The sequence below is a fragment of the Orbicella franksi genome, chromosome 6 (genome assembly GCF_964199315.1).
Source record: "Orbicella franksi chromosome 6, jaOrbFran1.1, whole genome shotgun sequence".
Classification (NCBI taxonomy): domain Eukaryota; kingdom Metazoa; phylum Cnidaria; class Anthozoa; order Scleractinia; family Merulinidae; genus Orbicella; species Orbicella franksi.
Window position 1 is genome coordinate 20,636,466 of NC_138150.1, and position 16,387 is coordinate 20,652,852.

The window sequence follows — 16,387 nt, forward strand, 5'->3', positions numbered from 1 at the left end:
AATAGGTTTTCCCGATCATGTTTCTCGGGCATGATCATGATATGATCACCCATGTCTAAATTGCCGTCCAAGCAGGCGGCCGTTCACATTTTGCTATTTTTTTTTTTTTACAAGCAGAACCAACATGGTTATACAAGTTAAACCGATTGACACATCTACTGATTCTTTTGAGGAAAAAGTGGACTCTGAAAAGTCATCGCCCTCAGTCGACTGGAGAGATTTTGCCTCAAATACAACACTTCACGGACTGAGATACACAGTACAAAAAAGGCTTTCCATTCCCAGGCGAGCAATATGGCTGATATTTCTACTAGTTGCTAACAGTGCCTATACCTATTACGGAACCATAGCAGTTTTGAAATTCATGGCGAGGCCAACAAAAACAGTCATTACGCAAGAAGCACCGACTGATGGCTTGAAGTTTCCAGCTGTGACAATCTGCAATTTAAACAAGTTTGCGAAATCTAAGATAGATATGCCAGACGAGGATGAAAACTTTGTAAAAATGGGACTGAACATAAGTGGATGCAATGAAACACGTGAAGTCCGTGGGAATCTCACTTGTGGCCAAGCATTTCTGTGTGTTCATGACCTGTATAGCGCTGCTGTAGTACCTGGATGTGATGAAACAACCCGCCAAAACATAAACAGAGTTCTTACTGGCACATCAAAGCGTTTGTTTGACGAAGAAAAGTTTCTCACCAACTATGGGCATGGTTTCGATGGCTTGTTTGTTCTGTATTGTCGCTTCTCTTTTGGTCAAGAGTGCACTGAAAAAGACTTTGTTCCGACTCTTACACAAAGGGGCCTATGTTACACATTTAACTCGGGTTATAGTAACTCCACTGTGTTCCATTCTGAATTTGAAGGTCCTGAACGAGGCCTCAGCGTCCTTCTCAATGTCGAAGAAAACGAGAGCACCATTGGCCAGTTTTCAACCGGATTGAACGTGGTTGTGCACGATCAGAAAACGTTTATAAACCGAAACCTTGGAGTCAACATACTTCCTGGCGTTCATTCGTCGGTTGCGGTCAAGTTGATAAAGGTTAGTTGTCGATATCAGAGCGTTTAACACATTTCCAGACCAGGAAACTGACCTGATCCAGAGACGAGTGCGGGGCGAGGTGAAAGCCATACAATGACAAAAAGACTTGTTTCGATACCGAGTGAGAAGGGGAGTGGTGGCGGTGATTTCATTATGATCTTATTTCGTAAATAAGTTTGCTAAGTTCATTTCGAAGGAAGTTTCTGCTTTAAATCAGAGAAATAGCACTAACGCCTGCGGGCTAGTCTATGGTCTTAACATATTTATAGGAATTGACCAACACAACGAGCTCATTTCTATCAAACTCTTTCAGCACAAAAGACTTCCAGCACCCTTCAAATCAAACTGCCGTCATCCCAATCAGCTGCCTGGATATGATAATTACACGAAGGACGGCTGTATTTACCAATGCATCACAAATTTTACGTCCGATAAGTGTGGATGTCGTATGCCCAGTTTTCCAGGTACGATTTTACTACTAGTACTACTACCACTACTACCACTATTAGATACACGACCCCTCAAGCATGCAGTGCTTAAACGATAATCGTATTTTAAATAAAGGATTTTACTTTACTTTTTACCTACTACCACTACCACTAGCACGGCCCCGGCCCCAGCCCCAGCCCCGACCACTATCATTACTTTCTGTGCAGTAATTATGGTATATTTCATATATTCACCTTCATGTAGATTTCAAGCAATTGCCGGTTTGTTCCATACAAGATGAGGGATGCATCACAAGGGCAAGAGGTACGTTAGGAAAAACACCGTGCATTCTATTGCTCAGAGTTAATTGTTCGCAAAATGTTGTCCTAGGCTTTCTAATTCCATGGAGATTTCATATCAAAAAAAATACTCAAAATCTTTCTCGAAATCACAAATATTATCGTCAAGGCAAATTACATTGTGAGATCGATTCAGTGAAAGTTGAAACATTAAGTTTTAAAATTGACTGGCATATCAAACCCACTGACAACAGTGGGCATTTTCTGGCTTTTGTGTTTGGTTTTTTTTTTTTTTTCTTTTTTTTTTTCTCATTTTCAGAGCTGAAAATAGTCAGAAGTGATGTCAGCAGAGCTGAAATAGAAGTGTATAATTGCGAAGATGAAACCCTCTTTGTATCTTGATTGATTCTATGGCCGCATTATCGGCTGCGTCGATGGTATGCCAGAAAGTGAACGGTTGTTTCATAACAAAATCCCCTTCTAAAAGTAATGTTCTATATAGCAAATCCCTCCTCCGCGGAATTGCACAACAAGCTTCAGTTTACTGTTCAGGTTTCTTTAGTGTACCAATTCGACTACAGCATCTCTTATTGCCCACAAATTGTCCTCTTAATTTGCGTCCGAACATCGTAGTTTATATTCTAAACTCTTTTCTCGTGGTCCTTTACCATTAAGGCCAATGGCGATAGCCTGAAAACCCCCGACAGTGGCTGACTGCTAGCGCCAGTACATTGCACAAGTTTTTTTTTTTATTTTTGCGATTTTTAAAATAAGTTTCGTGAATGGATTCGACGACTACTCTAGGATTCATTTCATCGTAAAATGTATTTTTAGTAAGATATGTACTTTTAACATTATTAGGAAGCGTCAACTTACAAGAGTGCTCATGCAGCCACGCCTGCTCAGAACTTGAGTATGAATCACGTGTCTCGTATTCAAAATTCCCGGATGCTCAAGCAATTAAACTAATAAATGAATACATTGGGATTAACGTCAGTGCAGGCTACATGCGGTAAGTGCCTTTCAAAAGAAATAAATAAATAAAAACAGTATGTCAGTCATATGTAAACTTTAATACCCTCGGTTACAACAATCTCGCTAAGCGACAGCATTCACTTTATGAAAATAATAGCAACGTGGAAGGGAAGGAATGATAGAATGGAGAAAGGGGGGGAGGACTGAGCAATTTCGATTTGTATCGGATGAACATTGAAAACATTGTGCACCGGTATTTATATGATAAGTTAAATTATTCTTCCATTTTCATCAGTCCTCGTGATCCGATTGAGGACATATGTACAGATGACGTCAATAACAGGCTATTTTCTTTATTATATACAACAGATAGATTCTATGTTCAGTAACATCGATCTAAAAAAAGAACATGAGTGACACGCTTGCCTAACGACTCGTTCACCACTTTTTCTGTGATCTATTATTGAACAGACGCACTGCAAAATGGAAAGTATTTGTTAATTCAAAAACCATATCTATATTGAAGATAACTTTCTGAACAGTCTAGAACAAAGTTCACAGGTTTACAGCCTTCATCTTAAGTTATGCAGAATATTTTACATTTTTTCGCACATAATAATCACTTGCCCATATCATTTTAGACAAAACTACATCTTCCTTCAAGTGGGTTTTCAGCGTATGTCTTTCGATAAGCGTGAAGAGTTTGCTAGCTATGGACTAGAGAGCCTTTTTGGTGAGTGAGGTATTAATAACATTTAAAGATTACTACTGTATGAAGCGATTGAGAGACCTTCGCGCGAACAGACCTCCGATCGTGCTATTTGGGTACAACCATTCTGTGCACACGTTCATAGTGCAGTGGCGGATCTAGGGGACGGGCCTCCCCCCTTATTTTGGGTCAACAAAAAACAAAAAATCGCAGAGGGAAGAAAAGCCGGCAGGGCGAGCAAACAAAACCGCCCGCCCCCCTCTTTCCCTTAGATCAAGGTCTGGATCCACCAATGTAGTGTTATCTATTTCTCTGAGAAAATGGAAAATTCTGTTTGTCTGAGGTATTATTATAACTGCTATTTATCTTTTTTTATTGTTTTTTTTTTGTATGTTTAATTTTTCCCTCACATGCATATCCGGACATGGAAAGTTTGCCTGTTTTCGTTCGACAGTTTGACAGTTTGAGAGTATTCCCTGCAAACTAAGCTATAGATGAAGTAGTTTTACCTGTAATAAATGCAATATCAGCTGCCTTTTCTTTCAGGTGAGCTTGGTGGCAACATGGGTTTGTTTCTCGGATGCAGTGTTCTGACCCTCTGTGAATTCATCGACTTCTTATGGGACGTTCTGATGTCCAAGATAAAGAAGCAACCAACGAATGTAACCCCTGAACTCAATAACTGATCTTAATAAGGAATCCTGCAGATATATCTCTCGGGTGGAGGGGTGAGGAGGGGGTAAAAAGATGGGGTTGCTCGTCATACCTTTTAGGATTTAAAAAAGCGGTTTTGGTACTTCTTAGGGTGTTCAGCCTCAGGAGGTCCACAGCGGAAGCTTTTGCGGTACCTTTTAGGATATTGAACAGAAAAAAATATGACAGGAGAAATGTGTTGTTTTACAATTGACACCTCTATATTAGGTGTGACAAGATATTTCAAGCCACTCCCACAAAACAGGATTTTGGTGCTTTGGTAGGGGTTCTTTTCAAAATTTCCGACGAGCACCCTCGTCCTTTTTATATGGGTGTTACCCCCCCGGATCGAGTCACATGCACACAAGTCGACGTTAGTTGTTGTCGTATTCCACAGTTTGGGAGATTAATATTACGACAGTTACTTCACACACGACGAATATTAAGATATTCCGGTTTATAATTTTCTCAGTTTCTGGTTATACATGGATGGGCAATTATTGAATAGGAGCTAGAAGAGAGAAAGAAAGAGGGAGAGAAGAGAGTAGGGGGTTGGGAATGGAGAATTCATAAGCAAAATCCTGCACAAAAAAATTGACAAATATATTGATAAAGTTCTTGCATGAAGTGAAGCTGAAAAATATTATTGCTCAAAAACTCGCTCAACCCCCTACCCCTTCATGAATACGCTGCTCCATTCCTAGCACTGATGAGTATTTCAGTTTAGTTACTCATATATGTGACGAAAAAATATTCATTTATATCTAGTTCTCCTCTCGTCTGTTTGTCATGCATGTAATAGGTGCGCAATGACGTGGGTGCTTGATCGATAACAGCCTAGAAGTGGCCAATTGTAATATGGGAATAATGGTGGTGTTATCTTCGTGCGAGCTAACAATTACTCAGTGATTATCACAGTAACTGGTAGCTAATGCAAGCTAATTTATGTTAGTATGTTCGCACTCAATGATCTTCGTGTTTCAAGCAAGCTGATTGGTACGCTATCACTGGTTAATAAGCACTTAATGACTGGCCCCAGGAGAAACGGTGAGTTTTGTTTCTCCTCAATGGAACATTGAGGTGGAGGGGAAACAAAACTCACTGTTTCCCACGGGACAAGTCATTAATTGTTTTGTTATACCACCCAACACAAAAGTAGAAAAAAAAAAAAAAATGCCAAGAAATCGTTAGCTTGACGTCGGCTGGCTCACAAATTTGCCGCGGTTTCGAGGAGCACGACCTGATCACGTGCAAGTCGAAAGTTTAAGTTGTTGTTTCCCCAGGGAGTTAGTGAGTTTTGATCCACGACACGTGACACGTTCTCCTCCAATCGGAAAACGTATTTGAGTTGGGAGGTATATCAATGAGCATTATTCACCTCCTACCTAGTGAATAATGCGTGATCCAAACAAAAACGTAATGGCCGACGTAAACTCGATTTTCGCCAGTGTTTCTGAATCGGAAATCTTAAGAACACAAGAAGATACTGTACCAGAAAATACGAAGTATATGAAATTTGGCCTGAAAGTTTTCAAAGGATATTTAAGACTTAGCGGCGTTCGACTTTCTAGCAGTTTCAGGAGATGTATTTGGCAATCAAAGATTTCATTAACCTAAGCCGAACCTGACCGCCAGATCGCTCTTACCCTGCATCGGCAGAAATGAATACCACACGGTTAATTGGCAGAGGCATCAAGCGCTATTCAACGAACGAAGCATCTCCACGTCGTTGTGCAAGGAAACAACTGTGTGCTCTTTCAATTTTCATTTCAAGTGAAAAAGAAAACTTTGATTGGACGGTGAGTTTGTTTTGCAAGCAGACTTTTGATTAAGATCGCTGACTTGAACGCTGTTAAAAGACCATTTTGCTAGATTGTGGCGAGGATTTTCTCGAAGGTAACTAGATTTGCGATGTTTGGAAATTCTGTAAATAGTTTCGCGCATGCTCCGTGCCGTTTGCACGTTTTATACATATAAATTGAAAGGCCAATTAAATCGACTTTTAATGGTTTCCTTTTCGTCTGTTATGTCGTGTGTATATATACCAAAACAATTATTCTTTTCAATCTCGGTTGTAGCGGCAAAATATTCACCTTGATTTCAAAGAATAATTGTTTTGAATTAGATCAATTTAGGAGCACTTGTAAACAAAATAGCAGACATCGCTGCTGTAGTAGACCAATATAAACCTGATATCATCTTTGGTACTGAATCCTGGTTAAGTTCGAACATTGAAAGTAACGAAATATTTCCAAAGGGCTACAAAATTTTCAGAAAAGATCGTCCTGATGATTGCCACGGCGGAGGCGTTTTCCAGGCAGTGAAAAACGATATTATAGTAACACATCGTTCGGACCTGGACACCGACTGCGAAATTATTTGGACCCAATGTCAGCTAGCAGACAAGAAAACAAAATCACTGCTATTTGGATCATATTACCGACCAAATTCCTCCAGCGTCACAAGCCTTGATGAACTAGATGCATCACTGTTAAAACTTGGGTCAAGCGTGCATAAAAATAACATCATTGTTTCTGGTGATTTCAATGCTCCTGATATCATCTGGGATACTGAATATTCAAGTCACTCTCCTGCCTCTGACAGACTGTTAGAAATAATTGATGATCACGATCTGAGTCAACATGTCAAAGAACCAACTAGAAGGGACAGGAATTCACAAAACATCTTAGATCTAATTTTCTCAAATAATTCCAATATCATTGAAAATATCAGCGTCGTCCCTGGTATTAGTGATCACGACATTGTCTTATTCACTGTGAACACTTCCTGCCGTAGAAAGAAAAATGCCAAACGCAAAATATACATTAGAAAGAAAGCCGACTCTACTCGCATTAAAGTAGAACTTACAAATCTATCACTTCATATGGATACACGGGGCTTTAATTCAGTCGACGATAGATGGAGCTGCTTCGAAGACAACATTCACCGTATAATGGATTCTTGCATCCCCTCAAAGTGGACTAGCTCAAGATATAATCTACCATGGTTCAATCATTCTCTGAAATGTCTAGCCAGACGTAAACAAAGGCTCTATAATAAAGCAAAATCCTCTGGAAATCAAAATGATTGGGAGGCATTCCGTTTAGCTAGAAAACAAATGCATAAAGGGCTTAAAGAAGCAAGAAATGCATATATCTCTGATTATTTAGGGGAAGCTATTGAAGAAAACCCTAAGAGATTCTGGTCCTATATTAAACAACTGAATAAAGAAGAGCTGGGGATTGCAGATTTCGAAATAAACGGCTCCATAATCAGTGATAACAAGTCAAAGGCTGACTTGTTAAACAATCAATTCTCAAGTGTCTTTACTCAGGAAGACTTATCAAACATCCCTGATATTGAATATGACAGAATACCAGCTATTGACAGTCTGTCTATCACCATCAATGGAGTTGCAAAGCAGTTATCGCTATTGAAGACAAATAAAGCTTCTGGACCAGATGCCATTCCAGCGTGGTTTCTAAAAGAATATACAGCCGAGATTGCTCCTATCCTAACTAATATCTTCCAAGATTCTATCGAGAGTGGAACCGTACCCAGTAGATGGAAATCGGCAAATGTATGTGGTGTCTTTAAAAAAGGGAAAAAGTCTGATCCTTCAAACTACAGACCCATATCTCTAACCTGCATAGCATCGAAAATCCTCGAACACATTGTACATAGCCATGTGATGAAACATTTTGAACATTATAACATACTAACAGATTGTCAGCATGGCTTTAGATCAAAAAGATCTACAGAACTCCAACTGATACTTACTATTCATGACATTGCAAGCTCTCTCCAACAAAACAAATCTATTCATGCTGCTGTGTTAGATTTTTCGAAAGCCTTCGATAAAGTCCCACATCAACGCTTACTAATGAAGCTGGAGCGTCATGGTATCCATGGTAACCTCTTATCCTGGATGGAATCCTTTCTCACTAAGAGGGTTCAAACTGTCATCTGTGAGGGTGCAACATCTACCTCCTCCCCAGTGACTTCGGGTGTACCACAAGGATCAGTACTAGGCCCGCTGTTGTTCCTAACATACATCAACGACTTGCCAAATGGTCTAACCTCTACAGTAAAGCTGTTTGCCGATGACACCCTTTTGTACGGAGTGGTGGTTGAAGACTCAGATTGCGAAAATCTCCAAGACGACCTCAATAAACTAGAAACCTGGCAACATAAGTGGCAGATGCAATTTAACCCTTCTAAATGCAACATCATCTGTATTTCAAACAAGCAATGTCCTCCCCAACGGTCATATTTGTTCTGTGGGTCCAAACTTGAGCAAGTAGATTCTGCATCGTACCTAGGAATTGCCGTTAACAGTAAATTAAGGTGGTCTGACCATATCTCATCTATATCAAGCAAGGCGAGTCGATCCTTGGGGGTGATAAAGAGAAATCTCTGGAACTGCCCCAGGAAAGTACGCGAAACGGCCTACACCAGCATCGTCCGACCCAAATTGGAGTACGCAAGTGCCTCGTGGGACCTACATTACAAAAAAGATACTTTAACCCTGGAGAGAGTTCAAAGGAAAGCTGCTCGTTTTTGCCTTCAAAACTTCAACAACACAGCAAGCGTGACAGACATGCTATCTGACTTGAAATGGGACACATTAGAAACAAGACGAAAGAAAAACAGACTGACTCTAATGTACAAACTTAGTCATAACTTAATGGACATAACCACAGAAGAACACTTAATACTAAACAGTGAAAAAAGAACACGCAACAGCCATGCTTTTAAGTATAGGATGCCAAAAGTATCTAAGGACGTTTTTAAGTTTTCTTTTTTTCCTAGATCAATAACAAAGTGGAACCTACTGCCCGCTGACTTAGTAAATTGCAAGTCATTATCTGATTTTAAGTTAAATTTAGGAAAACACGTGAAATGAGTAAAGTAAATTGTACTTAAGAATTATTTTTTAATTATCCTTTTTGTCTAGCTTATGCATATGTGCATATATGTTTGGTACAGTTGATGTGATGTCTTGCGGGACTTTATCAACTAAATAAATGTAGATGTAGATATTATACTCAAGTTCACAAAATTGTACGAGCAGTTTTGCATTCAATGAATAAAGGCACCAAGTAGGAAATATGTGTGCGGAAGTATTATCTTGTTATCTTTGCAGATTCCGATTTGTTGTTTGTTTTGTCAAACAGCTGCATCAGTAAAGTATAAAAAAAATATGAATGGAGTCTTGTGGCTACATCTATACGATAAGACTTCAATATTTCCGCCCTTCTCCTCGCCTTACCTTACCTTGCTGAAACATGCCTGGAGCATGTATTTAGTCAATATAGAGTGATTCCGGAAATTTAAGAAAGAGACTTAGGCGAAATGTTCTGACCATTAGAAAACGTTTCCCATTTAAATCTTATTCACTCATTTTAATGATGATGAAAGTTTCGTCAACGTTTTACAGCCTGTGCGCCTAAGGCCCGGTCCAAACGCTGCTCCACTCATGTGCCGAACCAAACTTGATTAAGTTCGACTTCAGAGCGACTTTGGAGCGACGGCTGGTTCAGACGGCGTACTTGCGTCGAACCTAATTCGGGAAGCCGGTGGTAACAATTTTCGACGAGAAAATATGCGTTCTGAATTCAACAACTCTGTCCAAATAGAAAAGCTGTGACTAACATTCCAACCTCAAGGTTCAGTGTTTGTCTCGGTTAAATCGACTTGTTAAAGGGAAATCTAGTAAGCTGGGCTATTATCACGACGAAAAAGCAAAAAATGAATTTGCGCCAAAGAAACTCGCTTACACAGTCCCGTTTCTTATAAAACGAAGACATACTGGTATTTTGTTGTCTTTATTTTTAGCGACGACTTTGAGCTTCGTGCATGACTGGTCACGCCACTCAATTTTGAGCCAATTACGAATCCCGTTATATGAAAAATAAATTACAGTAATTTATGCATTAGGTTCGACACATGAGGAGAACGCCGTATGAATCAGCTGCCGCTCCAACGTCGCATAGTGCGACAGACGCTGCCGAATTTAATGTTGTTTGCCGCACCAAACTTAACCTGCCGAACCAAACTGATTCAAACGCCGCTCTTCTGCCGTACTTAACTCATCAGTTAGGTTCGGCGCATGAATGGAGCGGCGTTTGGAACGGGCCTAAGCCGAAAAAAGTTACGACCCAAAATTTGTCATAGACAGGAGACGAGTATGCCCGGTGTATGTATGTATGTATGTATGTATGTATGTATGTATGTATGTATGTATGTATGTATGTATGTATGTATGTATGTATGTATGTATGTATGTATGTATGTATGTATGTATGTATGTATGTGTGTATGTGTGTATGTGTGTATGTATGTATGTATGTATGTATGTATGTATGTATATATATATATAAACACTGGATTCAAACTGATCATGTAATGATGACCCGTGTGAGTTTGTCCGTTACTGAAACCATCTGATACATTAGACGTACCTCATCTATCTACGCGTTCGGGAGCCCTGGGCTCCCGACGCTTTTACTTATTTCAACCAACGATGGTGCGACTGCGCATGCTTGTGCGGCTAATTTTTTGTCGACTAATAGATCAATTTCGTTATATTAAAATTCAGCCAAAAACAATAGACCTCAGTACGAGGCTCTGGGGAATAACTATACAGAGTTCGTGGGGTTTATTCCCCAGAACCTCGTGCTGAATGATTGTGTTAGGCTGGATTTTAATAGATCGAAATTGGACTATTTAGAGACCTTAAACAATGACAACCGCGACTCCGAGGACAACCATTAGTAGCTTGCGAACAGGCTCCCGGTTGGTTTTAGAGCGAGCTAGCCGAGTGTAGTATAGGGCGAGCGGGACGAGCCGAGAGCAGTCTGGTGACGAGGGAGTGCACGGAGGAGCCTGTAGACATTCCATTGATGCCGCCGTTCCATGATACCAGCTCCTGGTATCAAGATCTGATTGGTTGAATCGATGACTGTTGACAGCTTTGAGAAGCTTTGAGATAAATATTTGACAGATCTTGACAACTGCATGTAAATTTGCATAATTCTTGCCGCGACCGACAAAGATGGTTTCTGCGTGCAATGTACAGTTCACTGACGTGGAATTCGAGGTAGCTTTGAGCAATTCTTTGCAACATTTTCATCACATCTCTGGTTTGAAACATGAGCAGAAGCTATGCCTGGAAACTGTGGCACAGAAGCGCGATGTTTTCGGTATTCTACATACTGGTTTCGGGAAGAGTCTTATTTTTCAATTGCTGCCGTGTTTACTGAAAGACTTGTGGAAACTACAAAGAGCTTGTGTCTTGGTTGTGACGCCTTTAGTTTCTATAATGAAAGACCAGGTTGAAGAGTTGACACGTCTAGGTCTGAGAGCGTTTGCCATCGGCTTAGGAGACGAAAAAGGAGAGAAAGAACTGGTCGCCGGTGGATTTGAACCAAAGTTTCGCACTTATTGTGTAGGCACTCGTCGAAATGGGGAACGGCTCTTACTGCAACGTCAGACAGATCGATCAAGAAGGGCGCTCCATGTGAAGCGCTGCCCTCCTGAAAGTTATGCTTCTTGATCTCTTCCAACAAACGAATCAGTAGTTCAGTTTCTCTGGTTTGTTCCGTCCATGACACAACCTTCGCATCAAAATCGTCGCCAAATTTCTCCTGCATGCGAATAGTTGACTTTTGAGACATAGTAATAGCCAAGTGATGTCACCTTTGCAATGTCGCCGGTTTCACGCCGCCATGCAACAACAACAGACCATTTCTGTAGTGAAAGGCGCTTAGCTTCTGGTTGTACTGTTTAATACAAAACAGGCAGCAGCTCAAAGAGCATTCCTCCTTTCAGGTTTCTCATCAAAGGCGTTTGGTGCGCGAATACTTTTTCCGACTGATTTCGGTTTACCAGACTTACAAACCGCGGCCAGGAAGCAAATTAAATGCGGTAGAATGCTATAAAAAGCCGATATATCAGCGCGGGAAAAACCATCAATTTTGACAGGTTTAATTACCTACTTGACTGATTTGTAACAGACTAATCACCAAGGGGCGGAACGGCGTATCAAAAACAATGTCTACAGGCTCCCCCGCGTCCCACTCGCTTCGCTCGCGGATTCACGCTCCGACTCCCACTCGCTTCGCTCACGGAATCACGCTTTCGCTCACCGAATTTTTTTTCCGCCCTCGCTGGGAGCCTGTTCGCAGGCTAAACCATTAGTAGAAAATGAATTTATATTTTACCTTCGAGTTTTGCAATTGTCTAGATCCGTTCAGAGCGTCTGTTGGCCTCAGAACTTCCCTAAGCTAAATATGTAACGCCAGTGTTCAGTATCGCAATTGTCCAAATTTGTTCAGTGCGTCTACTGGTCTCAGAACTTGCTTAAGCTAAATATGTAACGCCAATTCCAAATAAAAATACGAAAAATTAGCCGCCGTCGTTCGCATTTTCAAAATGCGCGTACCTTTTGTTTGGTGGCCGGGTTCTCGTTGCCAGTGCCGTCGTGGTTTACTTAAGTTCTCTATTATCCTGGATGCCTTGCAAATATGGAGCTGTTTCATCGCCATTTCAATGTTGTGATAAACACAATTTGGACTAGTCTGATTCACAGACAGTCTGAAAGCAAAATTAAAATGATTAATATGCAACATTTGTCATATTTTAGATAGATAGAAGCTGTCACACTGGATCATGAAGATAATTAAATCTCCGGTATAATTACTTTGTAAGGATATATGCTCCATTTTACTCACTTTGTAAACGACTTTTACAATTAAAAAAAACGCCAGTCTGCGTTAGTAATTTAAAATGATTTAACGTGGGTCTGTGTTACAACAGAGCTGGGCATTTCTTCAACGCACCTGTTATTGATTTTGCATGTTGGGTAGCTGGTGACTGATTAAAACGTTCGCAGTTGCCCGCTGAGCAAGAAAATTAATGTTAAACCCCACGGAGGCAAAAATAATGGTTGTTTAGAAAACAAGTTGGTGAAATTTCCTTCGGATGCAAATCTACTTTTGGTTTTGTTAAAAACATAATTCCTTTCTCAGCTGGAGAGCCGGTCTGGAAAACGACAGGTTATCGCCTACTGATGAATATATTTCTTAACTTTACTAATGACGGACTTTCCTTTTCCGGGAAAGCAAGTGGTTGCTTTTTGTAACTTTTTTGACTTCATTCGAATTGACAGCAGCTCTCGCTATCAAATCAACAGATCTTAAGGTGGGTTTCTGCTCAATGTTTATCATTTATGAATTAAATAATTGTGGCATTATTTGGCAAATAGTGCAAAACAGCAAAAATGGCTAAGACGCCATTTTCGATCTGAACTTCAAAGACACAACTCTTTTTTCCTGTAGGAATATATTTTATAAAAATATATAATTTTGTGTGTTGAAAATTTGTAAATACGTATAATTCAATTGTATGTTTTTTAACAAACCGTGTAAAATTCTTCCCTCTCTAATAGGCAAACCTAGCCAAAAGGCAACAAAAACGGCGCTAGCCGTATGTTCGATGCTAAAAACACTTCTGTAAGAAGTCATGTGTGTCATATCAATTACTTTAACACCATCAAAGCTAGTCAATAAAATGGAAATGTCATACGCTATATTCTACTGAGTATATTTTTAAGAACATTTTTAGCCTAAAATCGGCAGAAAAGTAAGAATATTTATCCTGGGCCGGAGAAAGAATATTCTTATATAAAGACAGTGCGACGAGGATTGATTAAGAATTGCACTCACTATATACCACCATGATCTAGATGACAGACTAGACCATTTTCAGGACAAAACCATATTATTTACAGCTCACACTCATAGTAAATCATTTAATCATTATTTTACTACAGTTAATGAAATTCATGCCTATAATACGAGACTTGCTTCCAAACAATCCTATTCATTGCCCAAAACCAGAACTAATTTCGGGATCTTCAACATTAGATATCAGGGACCTAAAATCTGGAATTCTCTTGATGAGTCTGACAAAAAACTACTTGATTTTCAATTAAAGAAGAAATTAAAAATACACTTTATTGATTCATATTAAATATTACAATTATTTTAATTAGTTCATAAGGATATATTCTGTTCCGCTGTAAGTTTCCATTCTGTTTGTATCTTTATATTTGTGAGTGTGTGTGTAAGTGTGTTACCGACCGATAACTGTATAAATAATCTATGTAACTTAATGTCTGCCCATTCTTTTTAGCCCTTATGGTTATTTTGGGCAGGCAGTACTCTATACTAATTTAATGTTTATTGTAATTATTTTATAAATTGTGAGTACAAATAAATGGTTGTTGTCTCCAAGAAGGCCTGAAACGCTCATGATAGTCAGTTTTAGTTCAGTGAAAAAGACACAAACAGGAACTTTGGTAGTGCAGCAATTTAAAAGTCGCTAGATTATATGTATGTATAATGAACGGTCACAAATAAAGGACTATCAGCCGGTTTTCATTTGGCAAGTAGTCCCAAAAAACGTTTTGCCGACAAGGAATTCCTATCTCAACCTGCGAAAATAAGACATCATTTCTCCGTCTACTTTTTGAGAGGCGAAAGGGAACATCTGCTTGTAACCCCTCGATTGTTTGATTAGCTGCCACACTGCTGTACGTTAATTTACCTTAACAAGCTATAACTCGCAATGTCAAAGGAACTTGATGTGAGTGTTGATAGACAGGTTATTAAGTTGAAGTTTAAATTAAACTCGTTATAACACAGTTTGTTTATCTGCAGCTGGCTTGCAGTTTGCGAAGCACGCGCTTGATAGCGCAGTCTTGAATAAAGCCACTTTTGGTGTAATTCTTCTGTTTCTTTGTTCCTAAGAACTCGGTAGAGCCTGACAAAATTTCTGTAGTGTCTCTTACAAATAAATGGTGGCAAGATCGGGATTCAAATGATATAACTAAATATCCTGATTGCGTGTTCATGTTTCGCATGGTAAAGCGCGATATGCAAACATGCTGACGTAACGGCTGCCATGCACACGATAGGAAATCGAGTGGTGCGAGCAGAGGATCCCTCTCGTGTCTCGAGTAGAAAGAGAACGTAATCTCTGTCTTGCAGAGTAGACCTATCTTTGGTAAATCGCTTTCTGTCGTTTTTAATCAAAAAGCGAAGCCAGGACAATCAAATCCCATACTTCTAAAACTCTGAGCAATATTTTCAAGATATATTTTACTTTACAGGAGAAAATTACTTCTTGCACCGTCAGTTGCCATGAGCACAAGAGGGACTTCAAGCAATGATTTGTCAAATAAGACCTGTACATGTAACGAAAATGTGACGCCAGGTCAATTGCCTAATTCTTCCAAATGGAAACGTTTTGCTTCCAGTACCACTCTTCATGGACTCAGATACGTGGCAGGGAACAGCCATTCCATCACGAAGCGATTAATTTGGTTGATATTTCTTGGCATCGCCACCAGCACCTTCCTATATTATTTGTCCGTAAGCCTGAATAAATATTTTTCAAGGCCAATTAAAACAGTTATTTCACAAGAAACGTCAACGGATGGCTTGACTTTCCCTGCAGTGACAATCTGTAATTTAAACAAGTTTATGAAATCCAAAATCGATATGGCTGATGAAGAAGAAAACTTTCAAAAGATGGGATTGAACATAAGTGGATGCAGTGAAATACGTAAAGTTCGTGGGAATCTCACTTGTGGGCAGGCAATGTTATGTGCTTACATCTGGTATGGGACAGCTCTGGTTCAAGGCTGTAATGAGACAACTCAACAAAACATAATTAAGGCACTAAACCGTTCTACGGATCGTCTGTACAACGAAGAAGAATTTCTCACAAAATATGGACACGAAATGGCTAACATGTTCGTTCTTTACTGCCGTTTCATGAAAGACGTAGAATGTTCTGATAAAGACTTTGTAACAGACCTAACACAAGATGGCATTTGCTTCACATTCAACTCCGGTCGTAACAGCAGCGTGCGTAGTACCATATTTGAAGGCCCCGATCTCGGGTTAAGCATTCTTCTTGATGTTCAAACTAATGAAAGCACTACTGGTCAATTTTCAAACGGATTGAAAGTGATTGTTCACGACCAAAATACATTTGTCAACCTCCACTCTGGATTCAACATCCTTCCTGGTACCCATGCGTCAGTTGCAGTCAAGTTGAGAAAGGTAGGTTGTCAAACAAAATATTCAATTTTGGTTTTGATAGAAATAATCAAATGGTCTTGTTAGCAGCAAGCTATAAATATAGATCTTTTTCAAAAGAACAACG

At 39.7% G+C, this 16,387-nt stretch overlaps 4 protein-coding genes across 4 annotated transcripts in view; 3 read left to right on the plus strand and 1 right to left on the minus strand.

Annotated features, from left to right (window-relative positions):
- The first annotated feature begins 124 nt into the window (after window positions 1-124).
- LOC145490503 (bile acid-sensitive ion channel-like) lies at window positions 125-5,318 on the plus strand. The gene is made up of 6 exons (XM_081469610.1): window positions 125-1,045; window positions 1,359-1,577; window positions 1,739-1,798; window positions 2,601-2,785; window positions 3,390-3,481; window positions 4,004-5,318. The coding sequence occupies exons 1-6, from the start codon at window positions 125-127 to the stop codon at window positions 4,141-4,143; spliced, it is 1,617 nt and encodes a 538-aa protein (XP_081325736.1). The 3' UTR covers window positions 4,144-5,318.
- A 493-nt stretch (window positions 5,319-5,811) lies between these two features.
- Window positions 5,812-7,923, plus strand: LOC145490504 (uncharacterized). The gene is made up of 3 exons (XM_081469611.1): window positions 5,812-5,949; window positions 6,276-7,730; window positions 7,876-7,923. Exons 1-3 carry the CDS (start codon window positions 5,812-5,814, stop codon window positions 7,921-7,923), a joined length of 1,641 nt encoding a protein of 546 aa, XP_081325737.1.
- Window positions 7,643-16,387, minus strand: part of LOC145490882 (uncharacterized) — a 58,440-nt gene continuing 49,695 nt past the window's right edge. The window contains exon 2 of the mRNA XM_081470003.1: window positions 7,643-8,468. Within this exon, the coding sequence (XP_081326129.1) occupies window positions 8,105-8,468 (364 nt within the window). The 3' untranslated portion in view covers window positions 7,643-8,104. The remainder of the gene's footprint in view (window positions 8,469-16,387) is intronic.
- LOC145490192 (acid-sensing ion channel 1A-like) overlaps window positions 13,300-16,387 on the plus strand; it is a 7,834-nt gene continuing 4,746 nt past the window's right edge. Inside the window, exons 1-2 of the mRNA XM_081469306.1 lie at window positions 13,300-13,354; window positions 15,327-16,284. Of these exons, the coding sequence (XP_081325432.1) occupies window positions 15,358-16,284 (927 nt within the window). The 5' untranslated portion in view covers window positions 13,300-13,354; window positions 15,327-15,357. The remainder of the gene's footprint in view (window positions 13,355-15,326; window positions 16,285-16,387) is intronic.

Bases quoted from the DNA above. Each gene is read 5' to 3' on its own strand.
- LOC145490503 (XM_081469610.1), top strand. From the start codon at position 125: ATGGTTATACAAGTTAAACCGATTGACACATCTACTGATTCTTTTGAG. The intron at 2,786-3,389 runs GTAAGTGCCTTT...ATATCATTTTAG, and splicing joins GTCAGTGCAGGCTACATGCG to ACAAAACTACATCTTCCTTC. The intron at 3,482-4,003 runs GTGAGTGAGGTA...CTTTTCTTTCAG, and splicing joins TGGACTAGAGAGCCTTTTTG to GTGAGCTTGGTGGCAACATG.
- LOC145490504 (XM_081469611.1), top strand. From the start codon at position 5,812: ATGAATACCACACGGTTAATTGGCAGAGGCATCAAGCGCTATTCAACG. The intron at 5,950-6,275 runs GTGAGTTTGTTT...GTTTTGAATTAG, and splicing joins AAGAAAACTTTGATTGGACG to ATCAATTTAGGAGCACTTGT. The intron at 7,731-7,875 runs GTATGTGGTGTC...ACATACTAACAG, and splicing joins GTAGATGGAAATCGGCAAAT to ATTGTCAGCATGGCTTTAGA.